Here is a 22,431-nt window from a genome sequence, read left to right as displayed (position 1 = left end):
GGACCAAGGAGGGTCATTCCCCAAATTGTCTTCCTTGTACCCCTGACTCATCCTATGCATCCTGGACAAATCAGGAGGGGGGAGTTGGGGGTGGGTGGGCGGGTAGATCCACCTGAGCTTCCTGGGCCGGTGCTGGCCCTCCTGGGCCCAATGGTTCCGGGAGATCTGGATCGTGGGCCTGGGCATTCAGACAGGAGCAGGGAGTTGGGGCGGGGACTACCCCAGGAGAACGCTGCAGCTGGACGACCCGCCGGCCAGGGACAGCTCGGGAAGGCTCCCCTAGGCATCTGGGGTTCCTGGAGGGCGCCTGGGCGGAGGCAGGGGACGGGCGGGGAAGGGGCGGGGCGGGGGTCGGGGCACCCGGCGGGGCTGAATCCTGGGAGGGGGGGCCTCATTAGCATAGCCTCCTCCCCTCCCCGCGCCGCCCGGCCCAGAAACCCGAGCGGAGGCCGGCGGCGCTCAGCCTCGGCCGCTGAATGGGCGCGCGGCTGCAGCTCCGGCCTCCGGCGCCCGGCCCCGCTCGCGCTCGCGCCCCGCCCGGTCTCGGCGGCCGCCGCCATCCGCCGCCTGGGCTGTGAATGAAAAGGCAGGCGCCGGCGGGGGCTGGCTGCGGGCGACGCGGCGACGCGGCCTCCGGGGAGGCGCTCGCCCCGCGGAGATGTACGGTAAGCACGGCTCTGCCCCGGCGCTCGCAAACTTGCGGGACGCGGACCTTTGTCCCCTGCCCGGCCGGGCGAGGCCACCGGGCGCCGGACGCGGTCGCGGCTGGGCTCTCTGCCGCCCTGTGTGCGCGCGTCGTGCCGAGAGGACAAAGATGCCAGGGCCGGGGGGGTGGGGGGGCCCTGGGGTCCCCGGAGGTGCTGCGGGCCGGCGCAGGCGGGCGCTGGGGGCTGGGCGGTGGTCCGTCGGGGCGCGGGAAGCCTGGGTGATCCCGAGCGGCTGCATTCTGGGGAAAGCGCGTCTCTCCGAGCCGAGCAAACAAGGAGGCGGCCGTGTGATCGCGTTTGCAGCATTAACAAAAGCAGGTTGTGCCGGGGAGTTTTATGCGGAAAGCCGGCCCAGGGTTTTGGGGAGTCGCTCGCTGCCTGCGGTGCTCCGCGCTCGGAGGGTGTGGGAGGCGGCGGCGGTGCAGAGGGCCCGGTGCGAGCGGGCTCTGGGAGCCTCGTCTCGGCCGCCCCTGGACGACTTCGCCTCTGCTGGCCCCTGTCGCCGTGGGACCCCGGTTCCCTAACTTCCCCATTTGGCCACTGCAGTAAGGAAGGGAGCAGACCTGCCGAGAGGGAGCCACGCAGCTCGGGCAGCCGCCTCTGGCTGTCCGCCGCCCTCTCTTCCCCACCTGGGCGATCCCCTCAATTGTGTGCAACAGTTAGCCAGACCCTCGAGACTCTCGCACGCTTCTGCTTCTGCTTTAACACCCCCCCCCCCCGCCGGGAGTCTTCTGGCTTGAAAGGTAGAGTGGGTGAAGGAGAGCACTTCGGACACCCCCATTAAGGCTCTGAGGGGTGAAGCTGGAGATCCAGGCTAGTCTAGAAATCAGCTGCATTAGGGAACCTCCAGACATGAGCTGCTGGGTGTGTGTGTGAGAGAGACTGAGAGACCCAGGCAGAGAAGAGAGTTCGAGAGGGAGGGGGGCAGAGGGGGCGGTGATGGACATAAGTCCATCAGAACCCAGGTCTGGCAGCTGTCCTAGGCTGACAGCTCCAGCTCCCCCTACACATCGGGGTAGGGGCTCAGACAGCACCTCAGGGGTGAGTGTGGAAGGGGGCGCATTCCCAATTTAACCCACCACCGAAGCTGCTCAGCTGCCTCACTCTGCAGAGACCGTGAGTCACAAAGTTTGTTGGAGGCTGGGGAAGCTGAGGGTATGATGACGGCTCGCCAATGGGGGGCCTCGCTCTTTGAGAGATCCTCAGCCTTTTGATCAGCCTCCTCCTGCAGTCCAGTTAGTAACGGGTCTGTGTTCTGGAGCCCAGCGAGGCATCTGCAGGTAACCCTCTGCAGGTAACCCTCTGCAGGTATTGTTTCTCTTGGACCAACCACTTGGTGTTTACCCGGAGGAGTGAGGGGAGAGGAGGGGGAAGGAAGGGAGGTTGACCTCAGAGCCTGCTCTGCACACCAGTGGGGGACTCTGGGGCCAGTGAGGGACCCTGCGGGAGGGGGAAGGTATCCAGGCGTGTGTTTTATAAAGCTAGGAGATTATGATGTTCCCAGGAGAGAGCTGTATTTCCTTTCTCTCTGCTTTCCCCCCTGTTCTGTTCTGCAGAGTGAGCAGCCTGCAGTTGCAGATCACTTGACACACGCATGTGATTGCAGGGGCACCTGCTAGGATAGCCCCAGCAGATGGGCAAGCATGAGAAACCCTCCTTCTGTGGGCCGTCTCATTGCATTCAGCCCAAGGCACTTTGGTCAGTGACCCCAGGCTACCTGAGCCTTGGGGGTCCCAGCCTTTCTCTGTTGTATGAAGCCAGTTATGGAAGAATTGGGTGGTGCAGAGGGTGAATAAAGTGAATTGGAAAGCCTGTGGGTCTGGCTGCTATTTTTGGATGCACCACAGATTTTCATTTCTCCTTTATGTTTTTCTTCCTCTAGATGCAAAGAGATGGCACTTACCCCTGAAACAGTCTAGAGAGATTATAAGGAAGGTATCCTCTCGACAGCTGCCTGCAGCAAAGGGATGTCCCACCAGTGCTGGCTGGGACATTGTAATTGTGTCTTGCTTTGTGCAAAGCCTGGTCTTTGGAGGTGTGTGAAAGAGCTCACTCTTTATGGTAGGGCCCATATTTTTAGTATTTTCTGGACTTTAGTGGTAAGAAAAGATCTAGGTGCTATTTGTAATTTTCTCTGCAGAAGTCAATAGAGTGCTGAAAAAAAAGATGCAGATAAGGAGGTTGGGAAGTTCTACGGGCTCCTTATCTTCGGTTTGATTTTCCCCTAATTTTCTAAGTGAGTTATCCAAGATGATGCAGATGGAACAGAGCAGAGTGGAAACTGGGGCCTCCTACCTCAGTGCATTCACCCCCATACTCTAGGTAAATGTTCATTAAGAAAATGGCGCCAGGGATTTTACTAGCTGGGAGCAGTGAGGGCCGGCAGAGCTGAAGGTCACCTGAGAACGCTAGGCAAAACCTCTTCCTGTGAATTCTGGGGGTCCGCACTCATGATCTCTCTGCTTCTTGGTGATCCCGACAGATTTTCTCCCTTTCCCGGCCTCACCTTACCTCTGCCCCCACAGCTCTGTTTTCCTGTCTCCTCCATCTTTGTCCTCTGTCCACGATCGAGCAGGTAAATGTCTTTGTCTTTTGAGAGGACACAGAGCTCTCTAGGACAGAAAGAACCCCAGACCTGGGGACATTCCACCTCAACCCTGAACCAGCTCTGCTGTGTGGCCCTGGGCAAGTGGGGTTATCTGTTGGAGGAAGCATCTCTGTATAAAACAGTGACACAGCCAGCCACCTGCCAGGGCACTGCCAGCCCCAAGGCTGGCCCTGAGTGTACCTGCACCCCACACAGCCCTGCACTCCGGCTGGACTGGCCAAGAGCCTGTGCCCTTGAGCCTTGACACCCTCTTCCTCTCTGCATCAGCTCCCACCCGAGCCTCCCTGCACAGATGCGTGGCTTCCCCTGCTCTGCAGGCCACTAAACTCCTCCCCCTTCTCCGCTCACTCCAGCTGTCTCCTCAGCCCTCCCTGTTTCCAAACCCCAGCCACTTTCTGGACATCCTCCAGTCCCGTGCATGCCAATGGACAGATTGACAAGGGCCCTAGAAAAATAAAAGCACTTTGTACTGAGTAGGAAGATTGTGGGGAAATTCTCTGCAAAAAATGGATGCCATGAGGTTTCCTTTGTGTTAGCACTGCGTCATTGCGTAACCGAAAGTTTCCCTCCTGCTCTGGCCTGTGGTCCTGCCCGGAGCATCCCACTGACCCACCCACCAGGCAAGGCAGAACTGGCTGTCCCAGGGGCTCCCCTCGGGAACTGGGCAATTGTATTGTCTCTCTTGGACCAACCACTTGGTGTTTGGCAGGAGGAGGGAAGTGGGGGGGGGGTAGGAGGGCCCCCCACCCCAGGAGCCCCTGGGGGAGGGTTTCCCCAGAACCAGGTTATACAGCCCATCCGACTCAAACAAAAGCTACTCTGGAACCTCCTCACCTCTCACTGCTGCTTCATCCGCCTCCCTTGTCTCCTGGTGCTTTGTGACCTGGACGCTGACTGCTCGCTGTCAACTTTCCATAATGTGTTACAGAGGATGTGTGTGGAGACAGGCTGTGTGGGCCCCGGAGGGCAAAATCTCACCTCTGTGGGTCCTGCTTCTCATCACAGGGCTCCTGCAGATACACAGACAGACAGACAGATGCACATACGTGCCAGCGTCCCCCTTCGTCCGAGGCTTCCGCAGCTTGTTCATATGCGGGAGCCAGGGGCCCCTTTCCTCCGTGGCCCCCCTTCACGCCCCCTAGAAGGGGTGGGGGAGTGGATCCGAGACTCTGACTCTTGTTGGTCACAGTTCAGTGAATCTAATAGGTGCAGTTTTCTTCTTGTACATAATAAAGTTAAAGTTAAAATTAAAAGTTAGTGTCACTTTCTAGAAAATCTAGGGAAGAAAGGCAGGAAAGCCATTCACACCTACCCATTAAAACCAACCTTTTATATTATATAAATTACTTGGGCTTGTCCAGCTCCTTTTGCCCTTTCTCTTTCTGGCCCCATACTGAGGTCCTTCCTGGCTGTGAACACGGGCATGATGGTGAAGGAGTATCCGGGAGCCCCAGACTGGGGATGACCCCTGGCCCCACTTCTCAGTTATCCTTGGGCCAAGTCTGATGCCTGGCTCTAATGATGACAGTGCCCACTTTGGCAGAGATTAATCAGGATAAGAGAGCTGTGCCCACCACACACACACTTGTTCCACTCTCTTATTTCTTAATTTGATAAGAGGGGAGCAAAAATAAAAATAACAAAAATTTGTGTCCCCTGAGCTTAGAAACAGTGTTTGGGATTCTGTTCCATATATTAAACAAACAAACAAAAAAATTTCAATTTAAAAGTGTCTTTTTTTTCTTAATGGTTATCCTTCCAGAAAACCTGCAAGACATAGTAAAACTGCACACAAGTATTACTGCTTTTACTGTTATGATGTCTCTCAGGCATTTCTTTATGCCATTGGAATTATTCATTTGATATTCTATTCTTTTCTACTTAACTTTGTAATAAAAGCATCCCTCTCCCCAAGTTAATAAAAAACCCTCACTGGTTGCTATTTTAATGACTGTGCACAACAACCCATTGAATGGTTGTATACTTTCCTGATTGTACATAAAAATTCAATATAATAACCCTGGGCAAAGCACCTGCTGTCCAAAGCTTTCTCTGAATTTTGGGATAGTTCCCTAAGCTGTAGTCCTCCAAATGGCTTGATTAAGAAATAGAAATATCTTTAAGATTTGTTATGTATTGTCAAATTATTTTCAGTTCCTAGCCATTACATTCCCTATTTCCCTGTATCCTCAAAGCATTAAATCTTGAGATCCCCCCAAGCTCTGCTAATTTGATAGAAAAGTTATTTTAACTTCTGTTGTTTATAACTAGTGAACTAGAACATTACCTATATTTTTTAATCATTTGTATTTTATTGACTTGTTATATGTCTTTATTTATTGAGGATGTTAACCATCTGCCTGCCCTTTGCTTTACCCTCTATGCCTTGAAGGGAAATAAACACAAACTGCCAAGTACTTGTGGTGTACTTGATGGTGTGTAGGGCACCACACAGCACAGAAAAGCCTTCCATCGAGATCACAATGTCAGTGGGCAAAGGGTTGTAAACATGCACAAAATATATAAATGACATAAAGAGAGTTGGTAAAATTGCAGGGCTTTGCAGTGGAATAGTGTTACTCATCAAATGATCAGCCAACGATATCTTGAATTGGGGGAGACCACTGCAAGATGGAGATGTGCGGCGGGCTTCCCAGAGGGGAGGGTCACAGGGCAGGGTCGCAGAGCCCGGAGGAGAAAGGGAAAGGGCAGCCAGGTAGCAGCGCGGATGTGGGGCCAGAGGGCCTGTGAGGGGAGCGCCCAGGTCGGGCAGACTTCCATGAAGGAGCCTTGTCAGGCTGCCGAGTTCTCACTTGGGAAAGTGAGCTGGAGGAGCTGGTGACGATTTCATACTGCCGAAGGGCTGATTGGCTCAATGGACAGAAAGGAAGTTGGAGGCACCGCAGGATGGGTGGAGGCAGGGGGCAAAAGTCAGAAAAGCGGAGACAGTCACCAGGCACCGGTGGTAGCATTGGGCAAGAGAATGCTCTGGACCAGTTGTGACGTGTACATCCCCTCCCCCACCCAGTGATTACCCAAGGGGAAAAAGTAGCAGTAGGACTGGGTGGGTGGAAGGGGGGTGAGGAGTAAGGTGAATTGAAATGGAAAGAATACTCAATACTCCATGGTACATAAAATGCAGGTTATATTAGCAGATCTAGAGAATCACTCACTTTGGAATAGGGGCTAAATTACCCAGCGCTATAAATTGATTCTAATCTATAGTTTATTCTCAGAAAGATTTGGGGCATATATTTTAAATGCACACGCATGCCTCTTTATAACTTCTGACCCTCCACACGTTTCGCCCTTAGCTGTGTTTTGCATAACAACATGCTATTATTTTAGCTCACATTCATTGGTCACCACTAGTGTCAAAGTATCCAAAATGCTGATTTAATCTTCCCAAACTTTCTGAATTAGGGATTACTACTCTTGTCCTGTAGAAATGGAGATGCCCAGAGAGGTTTAGTGACCTGCCCAGGGCTGAGGGACATACATTTCAGCCACTGTCATCTTCAGGCCCAGCCAGTGTGGATACAGCGGTGGCTGCCTCATGGTGGGGTTAGGACCCAGCTGTGTGAGAATGGGACAGTGGTCCAAGTCCCAGATGGTCCCTCTAGCCCTGGGACCTGGACAGTTAGTTCGTCCCTCTCTGGACCCATTTCTTCCCCTGCAAAACGAGGGCAGTCGGTCTGCTTTATGGGGGGATGCTTCTGGGGCATGGCCACGCCCTCTCCAGAATAGTGACAATCCCTGCAGACAGGGCCTGGTATGTCATATTTAGGCTGTGTTTATTTAAGCCCTTAGACAGAAGGGTCTGGTAATAAAAATGTAAAACTAGAGGACTGCTGCATAATACCGAGCCGGGCATCCGCTGCCAGGGTCCCCCAGAGGGGACACTGTACTGCTGGCCGTGCTGAACACTCCTGTCTCCTTGAGGACCACCCACCAATTAGCAGTCTGTGACCGTCTCCCTCTCCCTGCCCCAGAAAGATGAGACAATCCCTTAGACTACTAAGAGGTAGATATGACAATGTTACCTAAATCCTCATGCAGGGGATTCCACGAGATTCTATTCATCATCTCGACTCAGAACAACCCTTTGGAGGTTGATGTCACTGATTACTTTGTGAAGATGAGGAAGCGGACATTCAGAAGTCCAATAATTTGCCCAAGGTCATGCAGCTGGTTGGAGTCCATTTTCTGTATTGCCTCCAAAGCAAGAGTTCACAGAATTTCATATAGAATTACAACCTAGCTTTTGTACCTGATGACAGTGCCAAAGAGCAAATTTCTCAGGAGAAGAATTTCAACCTGAATATCTTGTTAGATTTTATATAGTTTAAGCATAGTTTTATATCTCAGAATCTGGCACCTATATAGACTTTTACACTTATACACATGTTCTGTAATCTGACTGTAAATCTGAGAATGAGGGACTAAGTCTCAGCACTGTGAAACTGTCCACAGCCACTGCAGCATGAGTTCCATCCCCGGCCTGGGAGCTGACCCATATGGCGCAGCAGACCTCTCCTGTCTCCCCGCTGCTCCCTTAAGCAGTGCACTTCAATAAATCCATCTGTTCTGCTTCCTACTCAGTCTCTGGAGAATCTTCTCACTGAACCCCACCCTGGCTACACCCCAGATCTTGTACAAATTTAAAAAAATCTTAAAAAAAGTAAAAGCAACTGAGAAGTAGGTTTCCTGGCTCACATGCTGACCTCATTAACCTACAGACTCAGATGAGTTCCACCATCAGGGATCCAAAGTCTTAGATTTGGAGCTTGGTAGAGTCCCCACGTCTTCATAACTTTAGAAAAACTTCTCTCCATGGTCCAACTTTTCTTTTGGGCGGATAGCACTTGAAATAACATTTACAAGTCATGTGAAGAAGAATCCTTAAGTTGTAAGAATATAAACACCTCACATGAAGATCTTTCAGAGAGGAATTGCTTGGAATAAAATGATGCATCGCCAGCATCTTGTAGCTTCTTACCACTTGTGCAGGAAGATGCTTCTAGAGTGGAAGCATGCAGCGCAGATGCTGCAAAAATCCTAACACCACAGCCTCCCACCATGCTTCTTTCTGCTCCCATGTATTTTGTAGTTTGATGTTATTGTTATTATTTATTTGTCATACCGAATGCCATTTATTTCTTTACACGCTAGATCCGGGGACCTCTCGAGGACACAACCTCTGTCTTAATCATCTGTGTTCTCCTTAGCATCTAGCTAAGCATCTAGCATCTAGCAGGGATCGTTGATATGTAGTAAGAGCTCAAATGTTTGCACTGGATTATAAAATATGTGTCTTGCACGCCTCTATGTATATTCCTAGCAGCCTCTGTTTCCAAGGTACCAATGACAACGGACTGGGAAATCTGTAAGGCCCAGGGATACTAGTGGCAGCAACAATATTTCATCATCTTACTGTCTAAGGATCATAAATCCATACAGAGTTAAGGATACAGCCATTTGGCTTTTCCTCCAGACATCGATGGTGTTAGTCATGAGAAGCTGCCACCTGGCCCAATTTGACATGGGTAAAACCATTAGAGAAACATTTCCACTCTCAGTGTTCCCGCCGCCTTGGTTTATGGAGCTGAGAATAAATGTCGCCATCTTTTTTTTCAAAAAGGAAGGTCATTCAGCAGCATAACTACAGGTAAATCTTGGCTTCAATTTCCATTCGTATTATTGGTATAGATTTCCTTCATGAAACAAGGAAGATGCAAAGGCCCTTGAAGCGCAGGGAAAAGGAAATGTCTGCACCTCATTGCTAGAGGCGCCTGGCCAGGATGTTCCCGGATAAGCCTCTGGTAGCCAGTGGGCCTCAGTCCTGGAGCTGGCGGTGTGGAAGAGCAGGAAGGTGGACCTTGCCCGAGGGTCACATACAAACTAGAAGGGGGGGAACAGCAGAGACCCTCCCCCCCCTTCGTTGCTTCCATCAGAACCCTAACGTGCCCTTCCCCCTAAAGACTTGGACTCAGGGCTGGGGAACACAGTAAAGACTGACTGCCTGGAGGAGTTTCTGCCCAGAGCTATTCCACAGTATTCGGAGGAACGAGGAACGGCCTCTTCCCTCAGTCAGCGCTATAAGAGAAGAACAGGGCTGAGTGTTCTGCAGGGGAGTGGGCGGTGCTGGACCTGGCACAATGCTGCCTTCTGCTTAGTCAAGGGCATTTCTGCTTGGGCAGGAAGACTTAGACAGGAGGGCTGACTGGCTCTGTTTGTGGTGGGAATTTGGGCAAGATTCACCGCCTCCCTCAGATTTAGTTTTACCATCTGTAGATTGGGATCGCTGGCCGGGATGGACATGAAGAGTTTGAGTTCTGTCTGCAGACTAGCTGTCGTGGCTGTTTTATCTGGGACCGAGGAACTGGCTGCTGGCTGGGGGGGATGGGGGTGGGGGCAGGGGCAGGGTTGGGGGAGGGGCTGCCAGGTGTGGGATGGAGGTAAACACTCAGCAGGAGGGTTCAGAAGATCTGGGTGGCAGTGTTGACACTGTGAGCTCAGGTACTTTATGTAAACTGGCTTTGTATCCATTTCCTCATCGCTGAGATGGGGATAGTAACCTGTCAATTCACACCCTGTGTCCTGGGGCCCTGCCAGTGGAAAGGTGTGTGCTGACAGGTATGCTGGGGTCTGACTGGTATGCTGGGTCTGCATGGGTTAGAGCCCTGTGCCTCCCAAGAGCTGGGCATTGTGATTCTTGCTTTATACACATTTAAATGTTACCAAATTCCTGTGTAGTAGGTATGTCTTTCCCCTGTCCCATTTCCAGATACAGAAAACAGAGTCAAAAAAAGATAAGTACTTGTTGGCCAAGGTCAGGCAGTTCACTAAGTGGCATGGCTAAGAAAAACCATGTCTGCTTTATTCTAATACTATCTCGCTATTCCAAATGGACTTTTATTTAAACACCCCTATTCATCAGCTTTTACAAGTTTACCAGTTACCTATTTTTGCATCAAAATTAAAAATTTTGCTGTACCAAGAGAGACTGTCAACATAGTGAAAAGGCAGCCCATGGGATGGGAGAAAAGTATTTGCAAATTATATATCCGAAAGGGCTGACTATTTGAAATCTGTAAAGAACGTCTACATCTCAACAACAAATTTTAAAAATAGGCAAGCATTTGAATGGCATCTTTGAAGCACTTTGAACATACTTCAAAGATGTACAAATGATCAATAAGCACATGAAAAGGTGGTCAACATAACTAATTTTCTTTTTCACTCTCTTTTTTCAAAGATTTATCTATTTATTTAGACATATAGAACTGGGATACAGGTCAGAGGTGCAGGGGTGGTGAGAGGATTCACCAGACAGAGTGGGGAGCAGAACAGGCAGATCAACAAAGTGCACTGCTGAGGGGAGCAGCGGGCGGGTCAGGAGAGGTCTGTTGCTCTGTGTGGTCACCTCCGGGGCTAGGGATCAAGCTAGCACTGAAGCGGCTGTGGCCAGCTTGCAGTGCTGCGTCCTAACCCGTTGTGCCACCAGGGAGGGCCTATAACTAATTTTCAGGGAAATACAAATCAAAACCACAATGTGCTACCACTTCCTATACATTAGGATGGCTGTTATAAGTATTGTCGAGTTTGTGGGGAGATCGGAACACTTGTGCTCTGTTGATGGGGATCTAGTTGCTCAGTTTCTGGTAGATGACAGAAGAACCCAAAACAGGGCCTCAAAGAGATATTTGTACACCATGTTCATAGGAACGTTATTCAGAATAGTCCAGGGTGGAAGCAACCCAAAGTGTCTAGGGACAGGCGAATGGACAAGCAAAATGCTATAGAAGATTACTCAGCCATAAGAAGGAAGGAAATTGAGTCTCCCTGGTGATGCAAGGGGTTAAGTCTCAGCACTATGAAGCTAGCTGCAGCCACTGCAGTGTGAGTTTGATCCCTGGCCTCAGAGGTGACCCACGTAGTGCAGCAGACCTCTCCTGTCTGACCCCTGCTCCCCTCAGCAGTGTATTTCAGTGGATCTGCCTGTTCTGCTCCCCACTTTGTTTCTGGTGAATCCTCCCATCCCCTGCACCCCTGACTACACCTTAGCCCTTGTATGCATAAAGAAAGAAAATAAATATTAAAAAAAAAAAAGAAGGAAATTCTGGCACAAGTATGAATGAACCTGGAAGACATTATGCTAAGTAAAACAATCTCATCACAAAAGCACAAACACCACTTGATTCCACTTACGTAGTAAGGTAGTCAAATTTATAGAGACAGAAAATGGAATAGAGGTCACCAGGGACTGAGGAGAAGCGGTTGGGAGCTGTTTAAAGGGTACAGCATTAGCTGTGCAAGATAAAGAGTCCAGGAGATGGATGATGGTGATGTTGCCCAACAGCGGGAAAGGGCCTAATGCCATCGCAGTATGCTCCTGAAAATGGTGAATTTTATGTGTATATATATATTTTTTTATGTGTATATATATATGTGTGTGTGTATATATATATATATATATAATTTTATGTGTGTATATATATATATATTTTTTAAAGATTTATTTATTTATACATACAAAACTGGGGTGTAGGCCAGAGGTGTATGGGTGGTGAGAGGAATCACCAGAGACAGAGTGGGGAGCAGAACAGGCAGATCGTCTAAGTACACTGCTGAGGGAGCAGCCAGCGGGTCAGGAGAGGTCTGCTGTGTCATGTGGGTCACCTCCTTGGCCCGGGATCGAATTTGTGCTGAGGCAGCTGCGGCCAGCTCTGGAGTGCTGCACTCTAACCCGCTGCACCACCAGGGAGGGCCCTGTTATGATGCTTTCCCATAAAACTTTACAAGGTTTTCACACACACACACACACACACACACACACACACACACACACACACGCTACCATTGTCGGAACTGACTCTTCACCCATTGCATAAATGGGACTATGCACTGATTTATGCCATTGAGGACCTTGTCACCTTGTTTATTTAGGGTGTGGATAAAAGGAGGTCCAGAAACCGACATCATCATCCTATTCTTTGGATCTCTACAAAACTCTAACTCTTTAAATAGGAGTGTCATTCAAGTGCCACTTTTTTTTTTTTTTAAGAAAGGAAATTTCTATAAATAAGACCAAGGGCATGTCTGTCTGTTACTGCTCCTTGTGGAAGGAGCTGAGGGATGATGGCCCAGGCTGGAGAGCACATTGGGGGTAGTCTGAGTTCATGACCAAGGTATTACTCACTGGGGCGAGGGAGGGCATCCCAGGGAACTGGCTGTTCTGAGCAGAGCTGTGAGAGGCCTGTGTGACCCCCAGTGGGAGAAGGCGGCCCCACAGCTCCTACAGAAGGAATTGGACAGCTTTGCCGATGTGTGTCCCGAAGAAGCCACAAAGGGCTGGCACCTTGAGGTACTCTCGGGGGGCACTCAAATGGCCTCTTCTGAACTGAGCAGCGACAGACTTGAGTTTAAAAAAGAGCCCTGATGTCATGCCGGGGTGCTGGTCTGTGGGCCAGGCATGGGGACTAGCCCTGAAAGAATATTTTGTATTTTTCACAGTTTGTATAGAGCATTCAATGGCAGCACTTAAATATAATTAAAAGTGATTTTTATCATCGAAGGCCTGTGGATCATTACCTAGAATCTTCTAATTATGTTTTAGAAATGATTATTGCAAGAACACACACGAGAAGAAAGTGATGATGTTAGAATGAGAAACCACCCTGTGGTGGGGGAGGAGGTTGACTGGCAAGGAGTGCTTTTGGAGGGGACCAGAGTGTTCCCCCAGTGTATAAATAGTTGTCAAAATTCATGGCCCATAACCCCAAGGATCAGAGCAGCTATTGCATTTTGATTGTATTGCAAAAAAAAAAAAACAAAAACAAAAAACCACACACACAATGGGAAACCGGGAGAGGAGAAAACATGTGTGCAGACAATGGCGGGTCTGTTTCGCATCCTTTCCAGTGGGTGTGCTAGAAGACAGCTGAGGACCTGTGCCAGCCGGCACCAGGGCGCTCCCCAGCACCCCATTAAAAGCGCCCATTGAAAGCCCCTGGTCGGGGGCACAAGCTGCTAGACCACTTATGTGCTGAGCGGGGAGCAGCAGCAGCTGACTGGGAAGGCCCCTGCCCCCCGCCCTGGCAGCTTGGAGGCTGATGGTGCCGGCAAGGCAGTGGACAGAGGACCCATCAGCAAGGCCATCTGGTGTGAGACCTTCTGAACGCTGCCACTGGCATGCTGGCTCTCCTGGGACTTGACATGACAAAACAAAGCCCAGCGTTACCAGGCCCTCGGCCCCCGAGCGCCAGCAGGCACTGAGGCTGGGCTGCCTGAGTGAGCAGCATTGATTTTCCGTTTCCTCTGTGGGGCTTCTGTGACCCCACAGCCCACAGTGATGTCATCCTAATAACAAGGCAACTTTAATGGCCTCATGATTCACCTGTTTCTTAATAACATGCTGGCTTGTGACACCTCACACAAGGACCTTGTATTTCGCTGGCAAACGTAGATTTTTTTTCCTAGGGATACAATGACATGAATAAATCTCAGTGTCTCCTTTGCAGGCTGGGGGTTGACCTGGGAGTTGGTCTGGCTTGGGTCTGAACTCCAGTTACCCCTTGTAATAGGGGTGTGAGTTTAGATAAGTTACTTGACTGCACCCCTTATCCTCCTCTGTAAAATGGGGGCCGTTGGATGCTTAATGAAATAAGCCAGAAAGAAAAAGAAAAATACCGGATGGTTTCATTCATAGCAGACATTTAAAGGACCAGGGGGTCGGAAATGAACAGCTATATACCAGAGACATTTTATGGGGGTGGAGTGGGGAATGGGATCAAAAATGGGGGTGGGAGTGGGGAGTGCGCTGGACTATGGTGATGGCACACGGGTGATTTGGTGATGGGAAGCTCAGGAGATTACAACTGAAGCCCCACAGAGGAAACGGAAAATCAATGCTGCTCACTCAGGCAGCCCAGCCTCGGCACAAAATATATAAAAGTAAACCATTATATATATGTATTAAATGGGGTCAGCTGGTCCTGCCTCAGTGTTGTTGGGAGGACTAAATAAAATTAAAAAAAAAATAAAGCCTCCAAACCTATTAACACTCCCGCTGCATCGTGAGAACTTAATGTTGGCAGATGAACAGGAGTAGCCTTAATGCCTCTTTTACTACCACGGGGCCTTTTGAACGAACAGAGCGGACATAGGCCAGCACTCCCCAGCCAGGGTCTGCTCGGAGGGAGGCTCTCCCTTCCTCCCCAAGAGACCTACTCGGCTCTGGCTCTGCAGCTTTCCTGGCCTCAGGCGGCCCTTGCTCTCCACTTCTTGCAGAGGGCGAAATCTGCTTCAGTCCCTTACCGGCGCTGGCAGGGCGCAGCGCTCATGCGCGCTAGAACTGCTTCATTAACAACGGGTCTTGGCCCTGCGCGGCAGGCAGCTTACTTGGCATTTTCACTGGGGCTCAACCTAGCGCTTATTTTGCACGATTGCAGAATTCTGGTGCTCGGTCCTGGTTCTGTTTTGCATTTCAAAAGTGTTGCTTCTAAAATCTCCCTCTGGCACCGAGACCACCGGGTCCTGGCTCTATGCTGCAGCAGCTCTGGGCACCCTGCCTGTTCTGCACTGGGGCACCACGGCTCGTGCTGGGGCAGACTCTGATTGTATATTTGGGCGTTTGAATGATTGATCTTGGAATCTCGGCCTTGAAGAGATTGCACTTCAGTCTGTTGGTGTGTGTATTTAAAGCACTTACACTTGTTCTGCATCAATTTGGCTCCATAACGCGGAAGCTTCCTCTAGTTTCTATATTTGATGCTGTGTGTTCATTTGGAAAGCTGGAGGTGAGTAACCCTGCTTTTTATAGCCCGCCTGATGACTACGGTAGGAAACTGGACATAATTATGGGAAAGCATCAGTGTGTTGTGAATGCTACATCCTGATTTCTAGTTCCTAGCTCCGAACTTCAGTCAAATTGCCAGTGACACTTCTAAAACCACATTGTTTTCCTGTGATAGTTTCTGTGCTCTGTGCTGGGAGCTCATCGGGATTTGTGTAGATAAACCTGGGCTTGGGGGTGGGGAGAAGGGAGTTGTTTATCAAAAGGCTTCTTATCCCCTATAGTGCACATGTACTTAAAAAAAAAAATAAAGCACAAACGCCTCAACCGGGCAAGCAGGAGGTGTTCAGACAGGTCAGTTTCAGGGGGATGAAGGCCCACAGGTGAGCTCGGACCTGCTTAGGAGAGCTGTACACATAAGCATTCACTCACACATCCCCACCCCCCTCGCTCCCATTTACTGGGATTTCCTAGGCCAAAAGTCCACAAAGTACTTCCTTCCACAAATGCAGCCAATACATTACTTACACAGCTAAGAAATGTTTATAAAGCGAGTACTGATCATTTGTAGATTAGACACCAACAGGGCTCTGTGAAAGGCAATGCTGTCATCAAAGCTGCAAAATACAAAGCCCAAGGCCACACCAGAAGCAGGGGATAGGACCCCTCAGAAGTGCAGGCCGGGGCCTGCTCTGCCTCTGGCATTGAAAGCAGCCCACAGTTCCCCACTCTGCACACTGGGGAGGGCTGAGTCCCCCAGAGCATCGGGCCTGCCCGGGGCAGAGACAGACCACGCGTGTCACCACCGCTGTGGCACCTGTGACTCACAGCATGTATGATGCTGCTTAAACCAGCAGTGGCAGAGCTGAGGTTACTCTCTCCTGCTCACACTGAGGCACAGCCGAGGTCACCCTGGAGTTTTTCCTCTCCTGACCTCTTGACTTCCTGAAACCTACCTCTCTCCCCCACAAGAAACAGATGCCCTCTGGTCCTTTCTCACCTCCCTCTGTGATTACATGTCTTCTCTGTCCCTCGTGGGCAGATGCACTGAAACCCTAATACCCCTCCACTCACCCTTGGGGGTGTCTGGCGGCCTCACGTGTTGGGGGTGCCCATTTATTGCACCTCAGCTCTTTGCTCCCCTGCTCTGCTTTGCCGGTGCATCTTGGGGCAGGTGAGACACCACCTGCACTTACTTTCTTGCTTCCTTTTCCACTTCCCTCCCCCTCCTCCTTGAGCTAGAGACTGAATACACCCACCCATGTGTTTCACAATTACCCAGTGTGAACCCCCCACCAGCGACTCCTCCTGGCTGCTTTAGCCAGTCCCTCTTGGTGACAGGCTGCTTTTCCACTCTTACCTGCTTCCCCAAGCGTGTGCGCAGGTGCAGAGATGGAGCAAGGGGTTTCTGGGGCTGGGGTGGAGGAGTAACCATGCCCCCGGGTTCCAGAGGCCCCCCGCAGGCCCCGGCATCTGCGCTGTGTGGCCCGTGTCTGAGTCCTCATCGGGAGATGCTATTATTATTTTTTGGTGGGAAGCTGACAGTCATGTTCTGCTCTCCCCACGCTGAGAAGCTGAAACCTAGATCTTATCAGACAGGCCGTGATGAGCTCTGAAAATACAGAGACATTAATAACAATTTGAAGATGACAGGCACAGACAACATTCATCCGCGAGCTGAGTTTGATGTTCAGACTTGAGGAGGATTCAGAATGCTCGGTTTTTAAATGCTGGTTTTTAAATTAGATTTCCCCAAACCATGACCATTCTACTCATCCTGGGGCACAAATACTAGATGAATTGGGGACACAGGCCCATCGGTTTGGGAGCACGTGACTACTGGGTGCGGAGTAAAGAGTGAAATAAAGATTCAGTGTGTGATCTGAGCCGGGATCACTTTCAAAGTTCTGGTTCTACCCAATTCCAAAGCATGTTCTTTCTATATCACAAAATGCAAAACTGTGTCTACGTTGTGATACGATTCTTGTTTGGAGTGACAGTACTGAGGCTCACTCGTTTAAGCTGTTTGTGTGAAAGGTAATTGAACTCTCCAGCCTCATTCTGCCCTACCAGCCTGGTGTCTGCTGGGAGCTTTCAGGCAAGCGTGGCTCCTAAGCCATCCTACCTTCTTCCCCTTTCCTTAGTTGTGTCTCCTGCCTGGACTGCACCTCCTCCTCTGGAAGCCCACCAGGCTTCCGTCCTGCAAGGCTTAGCCCACACAGCCTATGGAGCGAGCTTGCCTCCCAGACAGGGAACTAACAGGCTGGCTTACACTTTGCTTGTTGATCACACCTTTTCTCATCACCTAGACTTCAAGAGCCCTGAAAGCCAGCCCTTGTACTGTTAACACCTCTGGTCTCCAGGCAGACCCGAGCACAGTGGGGAGCCATCTTTCTCCCTCCCCCCTGGCAGCCAAGTGTGGGGCTGAGTGGACACTTGCGCTGTGCATGTGTAACAGTTCATTAGTCTGGCCCTGATTATATGTTCCATCTTCCTGTTGAATAGCCAATCATTTTTGAAGGCTTATTACATGCTAGAAACAGTCTAGGAACTCCCCTGGGGCTAGCTTAGCCAGCTTTTACCACCACCCTTGAGGGAGGCCCTGTGATTCCCATTTTGCAGATGAGCAGTCTGAGTCACAGAGAACTTGAACACTTCGCCTAAGTTTGCACAGCTTGTGAGAGCTGAACCTGGGGTGGGAAGCCAGGCCAACTCCTGGGCGTTTTTCCTGCTATAGGTGATTCCAAGAAGTAAGAAATGGAAAAACATTTTTATTTCTATGTATCGTTTTCTTTAAAGAGTGATACCAAAGCCCAGGGAAGATTACAATTAATGAAGAATTGAAGCGCTGATATCAAATCAGTTGGACACATTTTTCTTTTTTAAAAAATCCATCTTCAAGGCCTCCCTGTTGTCACAGGGGTTAAAGACAGCACTATCAAGCTATCACCAGCCACTGCAGTGTGAGTTCCATCCCTGGCCAGGGAGCTGACCCACATGGTGCAGCAGACCTCTTCTGACCCTCCCGCTGCTCCCCTCAGCAGTATATTTCAGTCCATCTGCCTGTTCTGCTCCCCTCGCTGTCTCTGGTGAATCCTCTCACCCCCCCCCCCCACCACACACACACTCATACACACTTCTGGCCTACACTCCAATTCTTATATGCCTAAATAAATACATCTTAATAAATAAATCCCTGTCTTCAATTAAGGTGGCAATCAGACTATTGCTGAAAGCGGTGAGCATGTGAGAAGCACAAGGAGATGCGGAAGGTCAGACTACTGACAGCTTCTGGCTTGTAAATTCAGACAGGTCTGGCCCAAAACATCTCCCAGAGAGAATTCAGCCACTGCTTAATTGCACTTCCAATAACATTGTCTGGAACCACAGACCCTGCCTTCCTCCCCATGCTGTTCCCATCAGCACTTCCTGTGGGCCTCTTCAATGGCCAGTCTTCCCTGGACAGTGAGACGGGTCTGGCCCCTGCAGCTGCCTCCTCTCTGCTGGGCTTCGAGTTCTGCATCCATCAGGTGCTGTCTGATTTCTTATCACCGATATAACCAAACCAGGTGCTCTCTGAGCCGTTCTCGGCTGCAGTTACCAAGGGCAAATTGCCACATCATTCAGAATAATGAAGAAGTGGAAACAACAGTGGAAAATGAGTAAATAACTCCAGGTCTGATCAAAATCCAGAGTCACAAGTCACCATTAAAGTGATATTTTGAACAAGGGATATAGATGCTCACAATATAAGAGGAAAATAGATTTTAACACTATACTGGATAACACCAATTTTATGCATATATTTTTTAAAATGTGCATAAATAGCCTACTAGAATAAATACAGTAAAATTTTAATAGTTAATCATGAATATTATTTATACTATCTAAATTCCCCTATATTTGTCCCTTGTTGACAAATGTATACCCAGGAACACGAATGTCCTTTGAAATTAAATGGGAAGAGGACCAAGAAAAAAGGGAATTTTTGTTTTTTTTTAATTTTTCTCCTTTGAAATGTTGCTGGTTTTTCCTGTCATGGATTCACCAGCACTTACCAGCTCTCTTCAGCCCTAGAGATCCAGTCAGGTTTCTCCTCTTCCATGAAGTCTTCCTGGATTCATCAAACTCCTTAGGGAATGTCTTTAGTTTTAGGAACTCTTCAGTCGCATGGTATATCATCAGTTTCCAAGGTGTGTGCAGGCCCCGTGTGCCCAACTTGAGAGTGAGTTCCTTGATGGCAGAATCTATTTCCTCTTTTCTCTATTCTCCTCTACTCCACAAGCACCTAGTTACAAGTTGTGCAAATCAAAAAAATAAAGGCAGGTAAGATTGTAGGAGGAGATTTCTGTGATACATAGGGGCAGAGCGAGAAAGTGGGAACCAGATCTCTCCCTCCAGTCAGCTCAGGACGGGGCTCTGAGGCAAGAGCAAAGGGTGGCTGGGGAGGAGTAGACCCCCAAAGCCCAGAGCTCACCCCAAATGGTTATGAATGCATGGGGTGGGGTAAATGAGGCAGTAAGGAGGTTCAGAAGTGGAGCAGATACAGAAGTGGTGTCTTCTGGTAAAGGGTGACAGAAGGAAGACAAGGTGGAGGGGCAGTGAAATGGTCTCCCTGAGGCTCCGTGGAGCAGCCGGGCTGGCTTGCCTGTTAATGTAACATTCAGCTGGGAGTGGGCCTTGGGCAAGGTTATTCCAGGGGATGATTTCTCAGCCTTTCAGTGTGTACAGGGGGGCTGAGGGCCCAGAGTCCTCGCCAGTCACAGCCCAGAACTCAGGTCCCTGCGTGTCCAGGTGGGGAGACCTGAGTCCTTTGTCCCTCCCTGAAGTCTCATGCTGGCAAATTCCCCAGAGGACGGGTCCCTCTGCTGGCTTCTGGATGTCTCCCTCTCACTCACCACCCAGTGCCGTGACCTTGCCTGCTCAGGTTGGTATAGTCCTGCCACTCCCCGGGCTCCCAGGGCGGTGGCTCGAGGATGTGAGCTGATCTCGGGTGATGCCCAAGGACACCTGCTCTAGTCATGGTCTGCCTGGTGCCGAGCATGGCTCTGGTGTCTGTAGACCTTGGGGGCCCTCACCTGTCCTAGGGCAAGGTCTGCACATCGCCTCCAGCTCTGGTCATGCCATGCGTTGCCCCAACCTTGCCCATGAAGCCACGAGCATCCCCTGCATCCCCAAAGCGAAGCCTGTGACTGGCGGGGCTGCCTGGTCCTGGCACGTTACCTCCCCTCTGTCTGCTGAGGAAGGGGCTCTAGCCAAAGCCCCCTGCTACCCGCGGCTCCTGTGCTGATGGTGAATATCAGTGGGGCCCACCAAGAACATGCAGTCTGCATGTCCCTCGTGAGGCAAGCATCCTGATTGTAGCCTCGGGGTCCTGGCTCCCTCCTGGCTCCTGCTCAGTCGGTGGGGTGCCATCTGGGTGTGCTCCTGGCCTTGAGCCCCTCCCATGGCTGCCGCCTTGAGAACCTGCCCTCTCCCAAGGCCCACCGAGCCCAAGGCCTATGTAGAAGCTTCCTCCTCTCCCTCTCTCCACCCAGCAGGGTCTGGGCCGGCCGCTGCGTTATGTGAGCAGCAGCCGGACACGAGGCCGGGCCCTCGTGGAAGGCCCTTGGGCCGCACATCCTGCTCTCTGCACTTTGTCCTGTTTCCTGCAATTCAGTTGGAAGGGTGTCCGTGCCACTAACCCGGAGTTAAACTTCATTGTAAATTGTTAAAAAGAATTCGTTTGCTTTGGGAGGGATGATCAAGGACAGCCCTCGCCTTTGCTAGGTATTGTAGCGTTAAGAAAATAAATGAGCTATTTTGAGCAAAAAGGCTTTTTTTCTTGGTGAGTGGGAATAATAGCGTTGATGTTTACTTAAAGGAAGCCAAGGGCCAGAGAGGGGCCACTTCCCTGGCCTCATGCTCATCAAAGGTGACTCCTGCTTTCGAGTCCTGCTGGGCTCAGGATGCCACAGGAAGGTCAGACAAAAGTGAGACCTGGGGAATTTACATTTCATCTGGAGAGAAGAAAATAAGAGTCATTGAGATGACTTAGCCTGAGCCAGCAGTGGTAGCAGAAGATTGTTTAAGATCCTATGGTGCAAAGGATATACAGAAGTTGGGGGAGGGCAATGCCTAGCGTTTGGGGGGGCATTATTAATGGAGGGCTTCCAAGGACATCCGAGCAGGTGTGGGGGGACCCCACAATGGAGCCACCCCCCACCCAGCATGATGACCTCGAGGCCTTGAGGTCCGAGCCTCAGGCCCCTGTCCCCTTCCATGTCTGGCTTTGCCTGGCCCCTGCCACTTGAACAGCCTCTCTCCCGCAGCTCTGGGCTCCCAGGCCTGGGCCTCTTCCCTCCTGCAGCCCAGGCTGCTGTCCTTCAGACGCCTCACCCTCCTCAGAGCCAGGCTCACGTGGCCTCTGGCTGCTGGGCAAAGCTGTTCCTGAAGGTGTAGGGGAGCGCGCTTGAGGCCCTCTTCAGGGATGCGAAGACTAGACAGAGCAGCCTGACTTTTATAGGGCACCGGCCGAAGACTGAGTCTGCACTTGGTGCAGTGGCGAGCCAGGAGCTGCTCGACTGTGAAGCAGACTAAGTCGAGAAAGGCGTGCCACAGGACCACACGCCGCGTGACCCCGAGCAGGAGGGTGGCCACCGGGTGTCAAGGAGGGCCCGAGCAGGACGGTGGCAAGGAAGAGCAGAGGAGGGACCCAAGGAACTTGAGGGAAGGTTTTGGACGAAGTGACGGGCCAGTCAGGGAGCCTCTCGGCAGCCAGACACGTGCTGTGTGACCTTGGGCGGGCGCCTAACCTCTGCTGTCCTCCTTCTTTATCTGTAAAATAAATAGCACCTATCTCCGTGGGTTGTTACAAGTGTTCCATTAAATATTTGCAAAGTGGTTGGCCCCGGTGCGGAGTAGGCAGTTTACTTGATTTTTTTTTTCTTATTAAAGATCAGCGGGGGCAGCAGCGGAGGAGAGGAAGGGGCCGAGAGGGGCCGCTGCTGGGCCTCAGGGCCTGGAAGGCGATGCTGGCTGAGTGCGGGGACTGGGAGGAAGTGACCTCTGTGTTGAAAAGTGTGACGTGGTTAGTGTTTGAGACTCTTTGCTCCTTCCAGGCTGCCAGCTGCGGGGAGTAACAGCTCGTCCAGTAGAGGAGGCAAGTTGGTTGCAGAAGTGGCATGAGCGGAGCAAAGAAGAAGCAGGGCGCTGGCTGTGCCTCCCACCCTGGCTATGCACCGGGTCATGGAGGGGCACCCTGCTGCCCTCAGAACACCCCCCCACCGAGTATTCTGACGATGCTCGGGACTGTACCCCAGGCCAGACAGGGCCAGCAA

At 50.9% G+C, this 22,431-nt stretch overlaps 1 protein-coding gene across 1 annotated transcript in view; it reads left to right on the top strand.

Annotated features, from left to right (window-relative positions):
• The first annotated feature begins 603 nt into the window (after positions 1–603).
• Positions 604–22,431, top strand: part of EFR3B (EFR3 homolog B (S. cerevisiae)) — a 68,031-nt gene continuing 46,203 nt past the window's right edge. The window contains exon 1 of the mRNA XM_004686393.2: positions 604–665. Within this exon, the coding sequence (XP_004686450.2) occupies positions 659–665 (7 nt within the window). The 5' untranslated portion in view covers positions 604–658. The remainder of the gene's footprint in view (positions 666–22,431) is intronic.

This window comes from Condylura cristata, unplaced genomic scaffold (assembly GCF_000260355.1).
Source record: "Condylura cristata isolate star-nosed mole 26May11 unplaced genomic scaffold, ConCri1.0 scaffold00020, whole genome shotgun sequence".
Taxonomy (NCBI): Eukaryota; Metazoa; Chordata; class Mammalia; order Eulipotyphla; family Talpidae; genus Condylura; species Condylura cristata.
The sequence above is the reverse complement of the archived record's forward strand: the minus strand, read 5'-3'. Positions and strand labels throughout refer to the sequence as shown.